Source organism: Phoca vitulina, unplaced genomic scaffold, assembly GCF_004348235.1.
Source record: "Phoca vitulina isolate PV1807 unplaced genomic scaffold, GSC_HSeal_1.0 scaffold26, whole genome shotgun sequence".
Taxonomy (NCBI): domain Eukaryota; kingdom Metazoa; phylum Chordata; class Mammalia; order Carnivora; family Phocidae; genus Phoca; species Phoca vitulina.
The window spans coordinates 91,291-108,335 of record NW_022589729.1 but is presented as its reverse complement, the minus strand read 5'-3'; the positions used below and the strand labels follow the sequence as shown (position 1 = coordinate 108,335).

At 50.2% G+C, this 17,045-nt stretch overlaps 1 protein-coding gene across 6 annotated transcripts; it reads right to left on the bottom strand.

Annotated features, from left to right (window-relative positions):
• Positions 1-1,410: 1,410 nt before the first annotated feature.
• Positions 1,411-16,132, bottom strand: FCGR2B (Fc fragment of IgG receptor IIb). 6 transcript variants are annotated; one of them, XM_032422295.1, is made up of 7 exons: positions 15,945-16,132; positions 11,481-11,501; positions 9,922-10,179; positions 6,797-7,051; positions 5,971-6,093; positions 2,068-2,105; positions 1,411-1,988 (listed from the first exon to the last, which is right to left on the bottom strand). In XM_032422295.1, the coding sequence occupies exons 1-7, from the start codon at positions 16,054-16,056 to the stop codon at positions 1,908-1,910; spliced, it is 888 nt and encodes a 295-aa protein (XP_032278186.1). In that variant the 5' UTR covers positions 16,057-16,132; the 3' UTR covers positions 1,411-1,907. The 6 variants fall into 6 exon arrangements, with proteins under 6 accessions (XP_032278186.1, XP_032278189.1, XP_032278191.1 ...); XM_032422298.1 differs by having other exon boundaries at positions 1,412-1,988; positions 9,922-10,176; XM_032422300.1 differs by lacking the exon at positions 5,971-6,093 and having other exon boundaries at positions 1,412-1,988.
• Positions 16,133-17,045: the final 913 nt, after the last annotated feature.

Here is a 17,045-nt window from a genome sequence, read left to right as displayed (position 1 = left end):
TTTATGAACATGTAAAAATATGATGTGACCCAATTTTTATTTTTTTATTTTTTTTAAGATTTTATTTATTTATTTGAGAGAGAGAGCACATGAGAGCGGGGAGGGTCAGAGGGAGAAGCAGACTCCCCGCCGAGCAGGGAGCCCGATGCGGGACTCGATCCAGGGACTCCAGGATCATGACCTGAGCCGAAGGCAGTCGCTTAACCGACTGAGCCACCCAGGCGCCCTGATGTGACCCAATTTTTAAAATACATGCACCTATTGCTACTGAAAGGAACACGGACTGGCACCCTTTATGTTAACATCGATTGTGGTTTATAGGCTTATAGGTGATCTTAATTATCTCTTTTGCTTATCTGTATTTTAATTTTATAAAAAGAATATTAGTGTAGTAAAATGATTTACATAGAAATTTTTATTTCCTTTTGGAAATAAGTTGCTACCGTGTAATTTATAAATAGATATACATTATTACTATAAAAATGGGCAAGAATTTGTGAATAGGAAAATCACAAAAGAAGAAATATGAAAGGCTGATACTCTGAAACTCTCTAATTCTAAAGCACATAGTTTGGCATAAAGTAAGCCCTCAATAACCTAGTAATCACATTACACCTTCCTTATTATAACAATAGGTGAGTGTGAAATCTAACTGTGGGACTATACAATGTATCATAGGGGTGGATGAGCCCCCTGGGTGAGTCAGTCTGTTGAGCATCCGACTCCATTTTGGCTCAGATGATGATCTCAGGGTCCTGAGATAAATCCCTGCATCAGGCTCCGCGCTGGGCATGGAGCCTGCCTAAGATTCTCTCTCCCCCTCCCTCCATCCCTCCCCTACCCGACTCACATGCACACACACTCTCTCTCTCTCTCTCTCTCAATAAAATAAAATAAAATAAAATGTGACTATCATAGAAAGCCATGAAAACTATACAAGAAAGGAAGTGGCTAAATCCTGAATGTAAGAATGCTGTACAATGAAGCCGTGAGAGAGTCCCAGGAAAACAAGGCCTCTCCAAGGGTGCCCACCAACCCCCAGAGAAGCTGTCAGTCATGTTTTTAACATGCCAGGATGGCTTCCCTGAGAAGGCCACATCCTTCTGGTAAATACAGGAGAATAGCAGGGGCAGGAAGAGTTAGCAATCTCCATGAGGACTCATCCAAAGCTTGGCTTCCTGAGAACTGGTGTTGCAAAACAAAGTGATTGTTTTCTTTGCCATGGGAGGAAGAGGAAGAAGACATGGAAACCAGAAGACCATTTTTAAAGAAGAGTATTCAGTTTTAAGAAGAGGACACTCACCCTACATGACAAATCTTCCCTCTCCTCCACCTCCTACCCATTACGACCTTTCCAAGATTTTTATCCTTGAAAAGAAACAGGTCAGTCCACACTCCAACCAATACAGTCTTTTTTTTCTAGTATTTTATTATAAAAGTATATGGTCTATATAGAAAAATGAAGAAAGAAGATGAAAATCACCAATAATCCCATCACCCTGAAACATCACTTTTAATATGTTGGCAAATGTTAGTCTGTTTCGACATTCCTGAAATCATATATACCTACATAATTTTCTTACGTAACCTATAACATAAGCATTTCCCATGTTGCTACGATCTCTTAATAAAAGTAATTTTTATCTGCCATGTGGATATATGCAGAAAAGTCTTGATGGCGAGAAGTGCTGAGAGACACAGAAGGAACCAGGACAGTCAGTCATCTGGGACCACATTGTCTGTGACTTTTAGGACAGGGAGGTTCAGGATTCATGCAGATGACTCTGAAAGGGTCCTTCTTCTTCTTTGGAACTGGGGCATCCTCTTGTCCTCCCTAAGGGGAACTCAGGTCAGGTGTCCTGGCCTCTTTGATTCTCTTCCCTGGGTCACAGGCAAGACAATGGAGACTAAATGTTGTTCTGGTAATCGGAGGCCTCTGCCTCTTCCTCTGGATGCAAGAGAAGTGAGTAGGTGATGGTATTCTCGGCCTAGAGAATGCAGAAGGGAGCACATGAATGAAGGCAACAGAGGAGGAGGGGGAAGGAGGAGATGGCTGGGGTGGCTCACCTCAATTTTGGCAGCCTCTTCAGTATCAGTGACATTGGCTGTGGGCAGCAAGAACAGAGATCAGGGGCGCCCAGGGTGGCTCAGTCAGTTAAGCGTCTGCCTTCTGCTCAGGTCATGATCCCAGGGTCCTGGGATCGAGCCCTGAGTCTGCTTCTCCTTCTCCCTCTGCCCCCACCCCCGGCCCCCACTCATGCATGCTCGCTCTTTCTTAAATAAAATCTTAAAAGATTTTAAGATCAGCCAGGGCGTGGCAGTAGAAGAGGGTCCACCACGCTGCCACGGAGGCTGCAGAACGAAGGCCTGAACCAGACATGAAACAAGGCCCTGTAGGCCAAGAGCTCCATTCACTGCCCCAACCCAGCCTCCCCTCCGGGCCACACGTGCAGAGGGAGGCCCTCATCTGTGCTGCATGCTTTTCAGAGAATTGCTGACTTTTTCTAGAAGCCAACCAGCCAGCTTTAGGGATCGGAGATACTGGGGAAGAGATGTGGGGATGTTCAGTATCACAGGGAAGTCAAGTCCAGATTTTTGCCAAGCACAGTCTTCAGGGCAAGAAGACTGGGGGCCGTTTCAGCACTGGCCAGATACAGCGCATCCTCGGGGTCACCTTGAAGAATGCTCCACGACATTAAAAGGGAAGAAAGAGCAACAGTGAAAGCGAGGGAGGGAAAGAGGGAAGCAAGCCAACAAGCCAGTACTTTCCCTGGTAAATAGCTAAAACACACCAAATTCCCGCAGGTTTTTTGCCAATAAACTCACTTTGCTAGTGTGAAAAGTAGTCTCACTAACTGCAAAGCAGCATTCCTCAGGCGGGGGGGGGGGGGTGAGACAATGCATCTAGTGTCTCCACTCACCCCTGCACACAGAGAGTCTCTGTTTGCCATGCTCCAGATTCTGGAACAAACCACCTCCTGAATTCTCCTTCTAATGCATTTCTCAACAATGCTCGCTGATGGGAAACCATGAGCCCCTGTGCCTCGCGGTGACATAAGTGCTTGTGAAATGTATTTGTGCCAGGGGGTAGACAGAGCCAGACCTCCAAGGGGCTGTTCCAGTTGTGTTTGGGCTTTTTTCTAGATCTGGTCTGGCCTGGTGCAGGCTCAGGCCGGCATCCCCGCTTGACGTGGCCAAGAACACAAGGGCCTTGCTCAAAGCACAGCGGGACAAGTGCCATTTTGCTCAAGCTCTCGAATCTGTTGGTTCCGCTCTGAGTCACACTCCAGCCACCTGACGCAGAGTCCTCAAGGGCCTCTTTTTCCTCTGATTCTGTTGTCCAGGAGCCCCTCGAGAAAGTTCCAGGTTCCCTCATGCTCTGGCTTAGCCACAGTCAGGAGGTCGCCTGGGACACTCCTGCTCCTACTTGGGCCAAGGGTTGGACAGTCACTGGCTCCCAGAATGTCAGACCCGGAAGGGCTTTGAGGTCATCAGGCCAATCCACTCATTTCCTCAGGGAGGTGACTGCACCCCACGGTGGGGAACGTGCAAGGTTGCACCGGCTACTGGTGACAAAGCTGGGGCCAGGCCCGTGTTTAATAAACTTACACACGCAGGCATCGGAGCCAAGCTTCGCCCAGCAGTGAAGCCCACGAATGCACCCAGTCCCCTAGAACCTTCTCCAGCCCGGATGTCCTCGTAATGCCCCACCCCTCCCCCATCACTCTCCGAGACAAAGTCCTCAACATGTCCAGGGATCATTCCCTAGGTCTCCCTCTCTTTTCTTTATTCCGTGTGTCTCAGTCTAACCACTCCTAGCCTCTGTCCTGTGTCAGCTCTGCCAAACCCCACAGAAGGACCCAAATGTCTCTGATGTCCTGCGCTGCAAAGGCTCCCAGCATTCCTGGCTCCAAAATTCGGACACAGCCCTCCCCTCTCTATCTGCGACAGGTGGTCCTCTTCCCCTCATCCCCGGTGAGGTCCTCTTTAGGCCCAGGAGTTAGTCTCAGAACCAACCAAGCGATTTGAGCCCCTGCCCTCCTCCCCCCCCCCCCCCCCCCCCCGCCCTCTGCTGTGCTCCCAGCTGAACTCACACAAGCCACTTCCTGCGGGCTCCAATCCACTTTGAGCCCCCAAAACAGGGAGCTGCACTCACCTGGTTCCTCAGGGAGGGTCTCTCCCATTTCCCTGTGCTTGGGGTTTCCTAGGGGAGCTATGAGGGGCACAGAGGAGGTTAGTAGGGTTATAGGGTGGGGCCTGAGTCCTCAGGCGAGGACCAGGGGCAGGATTGGGTTAGAACCAACAGAGACCTGTCCCCACAGAGATGCCTCCCCTCCTCCCCATTCCCCGGCTCTCCTGCCCGGGGCCTGCCCAGCCTGTAAAAGGGCCACTGAGTTAACCATGGGAACCCCTGGGGCTGTCAGAAAGGCCACTCGGCTGCATCTTTCTCAGGCTTGCTCTGCCTTTTAAAAAGCTCCTTTTCCTCCCTCTCAGAATCTCTGTGCATCTCCGTATTTACTTATCGGCAGTAACTGAGGGCCTAGCTGTGTACCAAAGTGCCTCGTGAGGTACGAGGAGCAGTCCCTTCTCCTTCTCAGGGGCTGGCAGTCTTCTTTCCTCTTCTTTCTCTGGGTGTCTTTAGACTTTTTCTCCAGCAAGCTAGCTCTCCAGTGCGACAAACTGTGACAATTTGCTTATTAGATTTCTAGGGCACCTCGCCTCCTCTCTCAGCTCCTTCAGGATAGTGCTAAGGGGAAGGAGCTGCTTTCCGAGAGTCGAAGTTCTTCAGGGCGCCCGTCTGTGAACAGACATTTAGGGACACCGTCTCCCGGCCTGGCAAACCACGCTAGGCGCGGGGGCAAGGTGGGGGGCAGTGAATGAGCACTTATGGTGACTTCCTTCCCGTAGTCTGGCCACCCACTCTGGAGCACGGTTTCCTTCTCTAATGTGGCCTCTGTGGTCTGCATGACCCGGCCCTTACCCATTTGTCTGTCCCGCCTCATCCCTCCTCCCTGTGCCTTGCAGTTTATGGTTTCAACGCATCGCACCCCTTACCGCCCCCTCCTCGCGCCTCCCCCAGCACCTGTCCCAGCCCAGCTGCAGTGCTCCTCCTTTCCATGCCTTGGCCCCCACACCTGTAATGCTCTTCCAGCCCCCTCTGCCTGGCTGACCTCTACCCCTCATGAGAATGGCTCTCTCTCACGTGCTAAGTACTCCGCCCTGGGATGAGCGCTCAGCCACATTCATCCTCACCCAATCCTGCGAGGTAGGTTCTATCAGTGTCCTCATTTTCCAGATGAAGAAATACAGGCACAGAGATACTGAAGAACTCCCCCAAGTCACACAGCTGGTGCGCTGCGGAGCTGAGAGTTAAACCTCACGGCCGGCCCCCCACGCGTGCTTTGGTCACTAGATACACCACTGCCTCCTGTGAAAGCGTCTCTAACCACTCGCCCCACGCTGCGTCTCGTGTGCCCGCGTCCCCCGCTCCTCCCATCACAGCCTTTGCGACTCTACCATGGCTTTCATCCCACCTAATTCTAATGATTGACTGGTCCTTCTGTCTTCCCCACGGCACCGTGAGCTCCTTGAGAGCAGGAACTGGACTCCTCATTGTCCACAGTGCCTAGCACAGGGCTCCACCCATAAGCAAGATTTTCCAAGCCTTGTTGAGTAAATGAATGAACGCGGTGCCTGGGCGGCTCAGTCGGTTAAGCGTCTGCCTTCAGCTCCGGTCGTGATCCCAGGCTCCCTGCTCTGCGGGGAGCCTGCCTCTCTCTCTGTCTCTCATGAATAAATAAAATCTTTTAAAAATAAATGAATGAATGAATGAAAGAATGAATGAATAAAATATGGGGCTACGTCTGAACTATAAGGATTCTCTTGGCCCAAAGAGGATGGCGATGGTCGGGGTCAGGGCCTTGGCCAAATAGGAACTGACAGCAAGAGAAACCCAGAGAAGCCACGAACCTGAAGTTTGCTTTTGCCTGAGGCGGAACCAGGCCACGGCAGCGGCGAGAATGGCCACTGCAGTGGCGCCGGCGACCGCAGCCCCAACTGTCATCACCATGGAGGAGTCGCTCCAGCTGGACCCTGGGGGAGACAGACCTCAGGACAGGCAGTAGCCTCCCACCTCCCACGCTCTACCCCAGTGCTGCTCCCCGGGAGCTGCTCTGTGTCCGGGTCCCTTGTCCCTTGTCCGGGTCCTCCCCCAACCTCACCTGCGTGGACTGCACTGCAGCTGGACTCGTGCCTCCCCCCTCACAGGTGTCTCTGCTCATCCAATAAAGGCACACTATTGAGTGTGTGGGGGCCGAGCTCAGGGAGAGAAGGAAGGGGACGCGAAGCCTCCCCTAACTAGAGGCACCGCGACTGGATCCCACAAGACCTTGAACTGTCGGGGACCCGTCATGCCTTGCTTGGGGAGTGAACGGGCATAACATGAGAACTAAGAAGAAATAAGAAAACCTCAGTTCTTGGGAACGTCCAGGAGCTTAAGGAACCCCTGCCCCAGTGCGGGAGCTCTGCTCCATCACTGTCCTTAGGACTGACGGGGCCTGCATTTCAAAGGGCACACAACCTTTCCCCTGTGACCTGACACGGAGGGCCCCAAGCTCTAGCCCCTCCTGCTGCCCACGGCCAATATTTCTCATGGCCCCCATTCCTCCTCGCTTCGCCTCAGTGCCCAAGGGTTTGCCCTCTGGCGTTTCTCAGCTCCAAGGAGGTCCATAGGACCTTAGCCATAATTGCCCATCCCCTAGTCATCATCCTCCCTCCATCTTGGCAGAGTTCCCACCTTGGACAGTGATGGCCACAGGCTGTGAGATGCGCAGCATCTGCCCTATCATTCCCGAGCAGTGGTAGTCGCCACTGTGGCTGAGGTTTGCTTCTGGGATGAAGAATGTGGAATTCAGAGGAGAAAACTGCTTGGACTTCCCGTCCTGGAAGAACGTGATCTTGTACAGATTCCTGTTCTTCCAGCTGTGACATCTCAGCACGATGGGCTCCCCCTCCTGGAACACCCGGCGAGCGGTCTGGAGCAGCAGCCAGTCTGAAAGACACAAAGGGACCCTAGGACCCAGCAGGTCTTGACCCAACTCTGAGACCATCCTTCCCGGTGGGACACGGTATGTGGAAGGAAGAGCTTAAGTCTGGAATCCAATGGCCCTGGTCTCTAATGCTGGCTCCGTCATTTGGGAGCTCTGTAGTCTTGGGCCTCTTCTGGGCCTTGGATTCCGCCTCTGTGGAAATGGACATAACAATACCATGCATCTACAGCAGTTCCTGGCACGTAGTAGGTGTTCAGGACAGGCTTGTCTTCTCTTTCCTGTCCTGGGAGAAGGCAGCTGAAGCTCTGTCCTGCCCAACAGGACAGGAAGGATACAAGAGAGCCCAGGGTGCCGTCCCTTCCTTGGGGGAGGGAGGGGAGAGATCCAGTCTGACCTAGGAGATGACATGTGAGGGGACACAGCAGAGACATGTCTTTTGGGAGAGTAGGAAGTCATGGACGTCCAAGAAGTATTAGCTTATTTGATGTATGTTGGTAAATGTGGAGTTTTACTTCAGCAAGGTCTTTGTCTGACCGCAGCAGCGTCACCTTGGTCTGAAGGTGGGTCATTAGCCTGCTGTGTCCTTTTTCCCTCCCAATGTTCATCCTTTTACTGAGGAAGAAAAAATATTTAGCATTTTTGTTGTATAGGGAATAAAGCCTAAGGTAGACATTTGTACTCCTGACCTCAGCCCACGTGCTCCTTTTCCCTAAAGCTGGAGGATGGAGCAGAGCTGGAATTGGAAAGAGAGGTAGGGTAGAAGACAACAGCACAATTAGAAGGGGGAACCCGGGTGGCACAGTCGGTGAAGCGTCTGCCTTTGGCTGAGGTCATGATCTCGGGGTCCTGGGATCGAGACCCCATGGGGCTCCCTGCTCAGTGGGGGGGCCTGCTTCTCCTCTCCCTCTGCCCCCATCCCTGACTCATGCTCTCTCTCTCTCTCTCAAATAAATAAATCAGCCACACATGTTCCCAGCAAGCACCCCCTGCAGCCAACCAGGATGAGGCCAGCCAAGTCTCCTCACTGGCTGGTGACGTGACCACGGATACAGGAGGAGATGCTCAGTACCAATTACATCACAGAGAAAATTCAGCCACGGCTACATTGGGAAACCCAGGGCCAGAGGGTGGCACCAGGTTTTGCTACTCGGGTGCCACAAACTAGAAAACCCCACCTCTCTTGTCGGGGAGGCACATCTAGCTTCCACCCATTTCCTTGCCTTACTGTACTGCATATTCCTCCTCTTGGAGAACTGAGACCCTGGCTGGACACTGCACTCCGGGATGAGGCTGAGCCGTCCTGGTTCCCTAGACTGCCTCTCTCATGAGATTGGATTAGGGCAGGTGGGAATGCTGAGAATTGTAAAGCTTTGAAAAAATAAAGTAGAACCCAGAGAAAATGCCCAAGTTGCCATGTAGCCCCAGCAACCAATTCCTGCCCTTCTCTTCCCTGTCGAGGTAATCCCCACCACAGAAGACCTACATGGCTGGAATAGCTTTTCTTCCCCGAAGAGTCTCTGCTGGCACCAGGTTATAACCTGGATAATGAGGAGTATCTGCCTTCGGCTGGTCTGTGCAAGGGGGCCACCTTAGCTCTCCTTGAGGACATTTATCTTGGTGCAGATCTGGAGAGCAGGGGACAGCTTCCTGTTCGCGGCACTCATAAGATGTTCTTCAAGTAATCAAAGGGCCTTCCCATCCATCTGGGAGCAAAACGCCCCTGCAATCTCCTGGAAGCCTTGTAGAGAATCAATAAACACCCACAGCTCCTCCACATCCCAGTGGCAACACGGGGACACACTCAGGCTCGGGGGGGGATGCCCTCCCCTCCTTGCCTTCCTGCAGGGGCAGGGACACTGATGTCAGGCCTCAGGAGCTTCCCTCCAGCCTGTCACTTCCTGTTGTGCGAAGAGGGTGGGGGCGACAGGCCCGCTGTGTGCTTTTGAGGAAAATTTAGGCATCCAGGGAGGGAAAGGGACTACATGAAGAGTAACAGTGACAATATTCACCATAGTCTCAGGGTGGCTCTTCTTTACGGAGAAGCTACTTTTTGCCAGAAGCTTTGTAAAATCATTCATCTGTTTAGCAAACATTTATTAAGCCCTGCCCTTGTCAGGGGCTGGAAATACAAATATAGTTAAAACACAACTTTCAGGGGATGCCTGGGTGGCTCAGTCGGTTAAGCATCCAACTCTTAGTTTCAGCTCAGGTCATGACCTCAGGGTTGTGAGATCGAGCCCCATGTGGGGCTCTGTGCTGGGCGTGGAGCCTGCTTGAGATTTTCTCTCTCCCTCTGCCCCTCCCTCCCTCTCTCTCTAATTAAAAAAAAAAAAAGATCAAGACAACTTCCAGGTCAAGTTGCATGGAGAGCAGGGGGGCAGGGAAATGCTGATTCCCACCGGGACCTGGGGAGGGAGGCATTAATACCCCCACGAGCAGACAAGGAATCAAATCCAAGTGCAGACAAATCACCATGTTCACACGGCTAGGGTGTCCAGGCCGAAGACTCAGTTGTGGTCTGTCTATGCTTTGTGATGGCTACAAAAATGGGTTTTTATGTAGTCAGAATTTCTTTCTGCTTCTCTCATACCCTACGTGCTTGTTTGTAGCCTTGTAACCTTCTTGCTCCATCAGGATTGAGGCAAAACAACCTATTCTGAGGAATTTCTTAAGACCGTCCACCACCACCACACACACTAAGCAAAGGGGGCGGGTGAAAAGGGAAATGAGTGGACGAAAACAGCTTCCAACAATTCACAGCACTGATTCCCAGGAAACAGGCTACCTCCCTTCCCTAAAAACCTCTGCCATGTAAGCAGATTTCATCTTTCCTTGTCCTCCCAGACCCTCCCCAGGCCCTTCCTCCACTGACCGGAAGTCACGTCCAGATGCACAGGGTCACTGAGGCTGGTCTGGTCCATCTGGCACCTGTACTCCCCGCTGTCCTGTTGTCTGGCCTTAAAACTGTAATTGGACTGGACCAGGGTTGGCATGGAGCTCCCGTTATGGAACCACTGGGTGACACGGTCCACAGCAGTGTGGGCCCCCTGGCACTTCAGGGTCACGGGATCCTCCCGGAGCACATTGACCCACGGGGGCTGGAGGTCCAGCACAGCCTTCGGGAGACCTGCTGAGGGGCAGAGAGAAGAGGAAGCAGGAGGAAAGGGGACCCCAAGAGCCTAAGCAGGCCCCCGAATTTCAGATAGTAAAGCGTCTCTGGTCCTTCTGAGGACATCAAGAGTGGAACCCGGCCCAGAACTCTTATGTAACTGTAGGTAATTCCTCTTACTCATGTGTCCTACCACAGGGGCCTCCGGGAAGCCAGGTCCGCTCAGGGAGCTTGACCGTTCCTCAGGAAGAGATGGCAAGGTAAGAGAAAGGGAGAAGGGGCAAGCAAACACTAGAAATATATGTATACCTCACCAGGGGTCATCTGAAACAGTTCTTTCTTTCCTTTTTTCTTCCTTCCCTTCCTTTCTTTCTTTCCTTTCTTTCCTTCCTCTCCTTTCCTTCCTTCCTTCCTTGCTTCCTTCCTTCCTCTTTCTTTCTTTCTCTTTCTTTCTTTCTTTCCTTCTCTCTCTCTCTCTCTCTCTCTCACACACACACCACATACATAACTTTCTAGAATTCATTTTGTTCCCCCTGTAAACTGAGGCATTTTGGATACTAATGGATAAACTCTCTCCAGAGCCGGACGAAGGCATCTGGTGGGGTATCCAGCATGAGTCAGACATCAGGTTTCTGTTCTGACCTGATGTCAATCTTGGTCCCTTAGAATAGACCTAGCCTCACAGCCAAGTACAGAGGAGTCTCTGTGGCCTCAGAAGGATAAAGAAAGAGAAAGGCTGGAGGGCCAGTCTAGGGAGCCCTGGCTTCAGTGCCCCAGGGAGAGCCGCACCGCCCCCTCCCCCCCGGGGAGCCCTGGGAGGCGGGGAGCTGATTGGTATAGAGAAAGAAGTGCCCGGCAGAATTTACTTCACCAAGCTGCAATCAGTGATCTCTCCTCCTAGTTCTGAACAGGGAAACAGGCCCTGAAGCCCTCAGATACATGCAAAGTGGGGGATTTACCAACACAGGGAGATAACCTAAGCACATGATGGGATTTTGCGTGCAGCTGAGACTAAAAATGTCTGGGCTTTTGATTTTACTGAGAGAGAGGATGAGTTATTTTCTGTGACAATATCTGTGATTTCTCACCCTAATAGAACCAGAAGGGTTAAAGCACCTGTGCGCCATGGAGGCCTATCCTCGGCTTCCCTGGGAGGAGGAGAAAGAGAAAGGAGAGAGGGAGAGAGGGCGGGGCATCTCCTTCCTGGCCCCACCTAGGTACTGGGTTGCTGGTGCATTCAGGGCACCTCCGGGTGCTCGGGGTGCTGGGAGCAGAGGAAGAGCGTAGCTGGGGGAGGGAGAGGATGTGGGTGGAGTACTTACCAGGTGTCCCAGCGACTGGAGCTGTAAGAGAGAAAGCAAAGATCAGCCCAGAGTTTAGATTTGACGATTCATCATTACAAGAATCACTTCCAAAAAAAAAAAAAAATCCCCTCCATGCAAATCCCCTTAACTCCTTTGCCCTTCCCTGTCTCTCTTAAATCTAGCTGTACTGTCCATGCCTTTACTTGTTCAGCTGTGCGTTACTAAAATGACCACACAAGCAGTCAGATCAGAGTCTCTATAAATTTGTGGTCACCATATTCAAAAGGACATTGAGCTGCCATTCTGACACTTTTCTCTAGGAAATTTGCTCTGCTGCTCTCAGCAGCGATACTCATCTTTTCCTCTCTCCCAAAACTTTCCTGTCCTCTGCCTCCAATCCCTTCTTGCTTAAAGTGGATGCCTTCCTTCATTCTTCACAGAAAACAAAAGCAGCTGGACAGGAAATCTCACACCTTCCCCCAACTCAAATGTCTAACCTATCTGCCCCTCTGCCCAACTGTCTTGCTGTTCCCTGGGGAAAGTCTCCCTCCTCCTCTCCATGGTCAGTCTCTATCCTGGTTCGCAACCCCTGTCACCCTCACAAGGATTTCCCTCTCTCTGTTATTTCCATCCTCTTATGCATCACCAATTCCTCCTTCTCAGCTGGATCTTTCCCATCAACAGAAGCATATTCCAAGATCTTTCGTTCAAAAAAAAAAAAAAAAAGCTTCTCACTTGATCCCATATAGAATTCCAAAATTATTTCTCTGCTCCCTTTCATAGGCAGATTTCTTTCTTTTTTTAAGATTTTATTTATTTATTTGACAGAGAGACACAGCCAGAGAGGGAACACAAGCAGGGGGAGTGGGAGAGGGAGAAGCAGGCTTCCCACCAAGCAGGGAGCCCGATGCGGGGCTCGATCCCAAGACCCTGGGATCATGACCTGAGCCAAGGGCAAATGCTTAACCACTGAGCCACCCAGGGGCCCCCATAACCAGATTTCTCAATTTTTTTTCTACATGGGCTATGCTCATTTCTACTCCTTCCATTCACTGTTTCATTCTCCACAATTTGGACTCTGCCTTCACCAATCCACTACAACTTTCCTCTCTTATTCTTTCCCAGGTAAGTGCACATCTTCACCATCTCCCCAGTTACTCGTGCCTGAAAGCTATAAGTCACCTTTATTCCCCTCTCTCCCAAGCCCCCTCCCCCTTCACCTCAGTGAATCTTGTTGATTCTGCTTCCGACTCAGGCCTTGAGTCCATCCACTTTGCTCCATGCTCATGGCTGCCATGCTAGTTTAAGTCACCACCAGCTTTCTCCGCCTCCTAACTCCTCTCCTCATTCCTTTGTCCCCCACCATCCACTTTCCACAGAAAAGCTAGAGTTTTGTTTTTTTTTTAATATCAGGTCCAATAATATCACTCCCCGGCTTAGAAGCCTTCAAGGACCTTCCTTTGCTCTGTTTTTTTTATTTTATTTATTTGAGAGAGAGAATAAGAGAGAGAGAGAGAGCACATGAGAGGGGGGAGGGTCAGAGGGAGAAGCAGACTCCCTGCTGAACAGGGAGCCTGATGCGAGACTCGATCCCAGGACTCCAGGATCATGACCTGAGCCGAAGGCAGTCGCTTAACCAACTGAGCCACCCAGGCACCCTTCCTTTGCTCTTGAAATAAAAGTACATCTTTACAAGGCCACACAGGACAGGACAAGGGCCCTGCTCACCTCTCCTGCCTCATCTCAAGCCCCTCTTCCCCTACTCATGGAGCTCCCATAACACGAGCCCTCTTTAAGTTCTTCATACTTGGGGCTTTTGTGTATGCGGATCCCTCCTCTAGACCTGTTTCCTTTATCTCTTCAAACAGCTAGATCCTTGCGGAGCTCAAAGTCCCAGCTCAAGTGTCACCTCCTCAGAAAACGCTTTCCATATCATCCTGTTTATCATTCTCTCTTCTTCCCCACAAAGGCTATTCTTATCACAGTATCCTGTTTATATCTTCATGGCCCTTTCTAATTTGTTTTTATGCCTGTGTGTCTGTTTATTTGTTGTTTAGATCTCCCAGAAGATCTAAGAGGGCAGTAGCCATAACAATTTTATTTGCTAGTGCTCTGGAAATCACTTATTGAATGAGTCTAGGTGTGAGATAAGAGGGGCCACAGTTGTATTGATAATAGGAAGTGAAGAAGATATGCACACGAGAGAATTTTTTTTTAAGATTTTATTTATTTGTTTGAGAGAGAAAGAGTGAGAGAGAGAGAACTCGAGCTGGGTGGGGGGCAGAGGGAGAGGGAGAAGCAGACTCCTCGCTGAGCAGGGAGCCTGACTTGATCCCGGGACTCCAGGATCATGACCTGAGCTTAATCGACTGAGCCATCCTGGCGCCCCCACATGAGAGAAATTTAAGAGGCAAAACTGGGGGGAGCTGGCACTTGATGAGAGTGGGAGTAAAGTAAGTGGATGGCTAGGGAAAATGTTACTTGTGCTCACACAAATATAAATGTTAGGAAGAGGAGTACATTTGCAATGGGAAGATGATAAGTTGAGTTTGAATACGTTTTGTTTCTGAACCGGCATATCAATGTGGAGGTGTCCAACCAGCAGGTGGAAACACGAAATTGTAGCTGACATAAGCCAGAAAGACAGGTTTGGAAGCTGTTGACATAGAAGTGATAGCTAAAAACCAGAGTGTCGGATTGGCAAGAGGGACAGTGCAGTAGGGGAGCAAATAAAGAAGTAGAACCTAAGAGGAGGGGAAGAGGAGAAATAAGAAAGAAATGAGAAGAGTGGAGAGAAGTCATTAGCCATTTATTCATTCCACACTCAACAAATGGTCATGAATACACACTCAATAGAGTCATTGTAAGGGAGACAAAGACCTTATGCTTTAGGTCAGGAAGGCTGTCTGTCTTGTTCATTGGTAAATCTCCAAGTCCTAGAACAGGGCCTGTTCATGCATTTATTTAATGTTTAAACAAGGCAGTTTGTGGAATCTGTAGAAAGCAGGAAATGCAGTGTCCACATTGCCTGGCTGTAGAGGAAGATCCACTTGGGGGCAATGGGAACGTGGTGAAGAGGGTGGAATGGGGGCCTTAGTTAGTAGGTAATGGAGCAGTCCTGGAGGCATTTCTGAAGTGCAGTGACTCAGCTGCACTTGAAGATGTCACGGCCTCAGTGTCCAGCACAGATTCAGAGGAGAGGAGACAGGAGCAGTCGAGATGGGGTCAGAGGCTGTTGTCAAAGCTGGGTTATTGAGGGATGAAGACCTAAATATGGTGGTCCAAATAAGAATGGGGAAAATGGAGCAAATCCTTGGTGACTTAGCAAAAGGACAAATGGAAGAAAAGATCAAGTCTTGCCCAGAAGTCTTGCCCGGGTGACTGGTACATTGGCAGCACCAACAGCAGAGGTGGAGAAGCATCTCATCTCTCCAGGCCTGAGCTTCCTCACGTGAAAAATGAGATAGTCTAATGCTCCTTTCACATGTTATTCTACTTCAGTCCATTTTATCCTGCTCATGAAGGAATACTCTCTCCTCCTCACCTCTGCTTCCTATCCTGGTATCATTCAACATTGAGGGCCTAGGACTCCCAGAGATGACCAGATTTTATTATCAGTCATAACACCTAACTCCAGAGTGGCTACATGTCTTCCTCTGGGGCTATCCTAAGGTTTTTTTGAGGGTGGAAACTCTAGGAATTGAGCTTGGAGAGACAATCTTAGCAATAGGGCTCCCCTAGCTGGCCTCCCTAGACTTCCTCCCACCTGGCATCATCAGTCCCTACCCCTCCATCTTAGCCTAGGACCCTGACTTTCTCCCTGATCACAACCAGGACCTATCCCCATGTGTGTGTACAAGGAAGCATGGGTGATTTCTCCGGTCCTACAATTGACGATTCCAGAATCGCCCAGGTTGTGTGTTCTCTGAAACCCTGTTCCCTGGATAACCCAGACCCTCTTTGCTTCTTCCCAGGGAAATCTAACACATAAACAGAATAAGCTTCTGCTGCCTGACAGAGAATGTCTACTGCCCCTCCGCCAAGTGTCCTATTGCTTCTTCCCCACCCCTAATCTAAGACAGCATTAGCCCTTCCACCTAAGATTTGGTCCCTGTGAAACACAAATTTTTAAGGAAGGAAAACACCCTGGCCACTCATTAGTCACTCAAGTCTAGGTCACTAGACTTTCCTTAGAGCAGGTTCAGATGTAGGTGGTGGCAGAACATCAGGGACCTGGTTGCCCCGTGATATTGGGCAAAAGACACTAAAAATTAAAACAAAAACTCTGCCAATTTTATCATTTGCCAAGACCAGTAAGATTGTCAGAGTTTGATCTTCATCAGCCTGCTTCACCCTCCTCATTTTCTTGAATGCTTCCCATGCTACCCCTCATCCTTGCCAAAGCTCAGCCTGACCCGGGGAAGCAGCAGCTGAGTTAGGAAAGTGCACCTGCCTCTGTCCTTCATGAGGACACCGACTCACCCAAGAATAGCAGAGCTGTCCACAGCAGCATGTCACCCAAAGGATGGCAGGGCACGCAATCAGCCCAGTCACTATCAGCAGCAGGGATGGGGAGGAACGAGGGGATCCGCATCACTTGGTGGCTCACGTTGGCTCCAGCAGCACCAGTGTGGCAGGCAGAGACTTCTCTTGAGACTTGACAGATTCCACCCGAGAGGACAGACAAATTCTGAAGTCCAAAAGAGGAAGTGAAAAGAAATGTTGTTTTATCATAGGCTCCTCCCCTTCACCCTTTTTCCTCTCAACTGTTCCCTCCCAGAAGATTCAGAGCTTCCCAGAATGGGTCTGGCTTAGCCCAATTCCAAATTCACAGAAATTTTAGAAACTGGGAAACAACGTCTTCCTCTTCTTTTGGGACACAGCTAGGCTCAACCTCTGGGAGTAAGAGGGGAATGGTCACCCAAATCCAGCTCAGAACCTCCTATCTGTTCCTATCTCTTTAGAAAAGGCAACGGAGCAGAATGTGCAGCCAGTCTTCTCTGACTTCTAGCTCCATTTGGAGGCCCAGATGCTCCTGAAACTGATGATGGTGGTCTTGAGGCCACCCACCATCATTTTATTTTCTTTGTTATCATGATCTCTGACTTACTCCTAGATTGTGGAGCAAGAACAAGGATGTGTGTCAGGGTGGTACTAGGGTGGTTACACTCATTCTCTTACTCCCCTCTGGCATTCATTCTTTTTTTTTTTTTTTAAGATTTATTTATTTATTTATTTGAGAGAGAGCACACACTCATGTATGTGCACTTGCAGGGGGAAGGGGAAAGGCAGAGGAGAGGGATACAAGAAGACTCCGCACCAAACGCAAAGCCAGACATGGGACTTCATCTCACAACCCTGAGATCATGACCTGAGCCAAAATCAAGAGTTGGATGCCCAACTGACTGAGCCACCCAGGCACCCCTGGCCTTCATTCTTTTGTTTGTTCCTTCAACAGAACACCAACTTGTGCCCTGGTTCTTTATCTTTACCATCTTCAATTCCGTCACTGTTCCTATCACCATGGCGAAGGAGCTTGGGCCTTGGAGCTATATAAGTCTAGTTTTGAACACCAGCTCAGAT

Bases quoted from the DNA above. Each gene is read 5' to 3' on its own strand.
- FCGR2B (XM_032422293.1), bottom strand. From the start codon at position 16,056: ATGCGGATCCCCTCGTTCCTCCCCATCCCTGCTGCTGATAGTGACTGG. The intron at 11,502-15,944 runs GTGAGTCGGTGT...TCTCTCTTACAG, and splicing joins GACAGCTCTGCTATTCTTGG to CTCCAGTCGCTGGGACACCT. The intron at 7,052-9,921 runs GTCAGTGGAGGA...TGTGTCTTTCAG, and splicing joins GCATCTGGACGTGACTTCCG to ACTGGCTGCTGCTCCAGACC.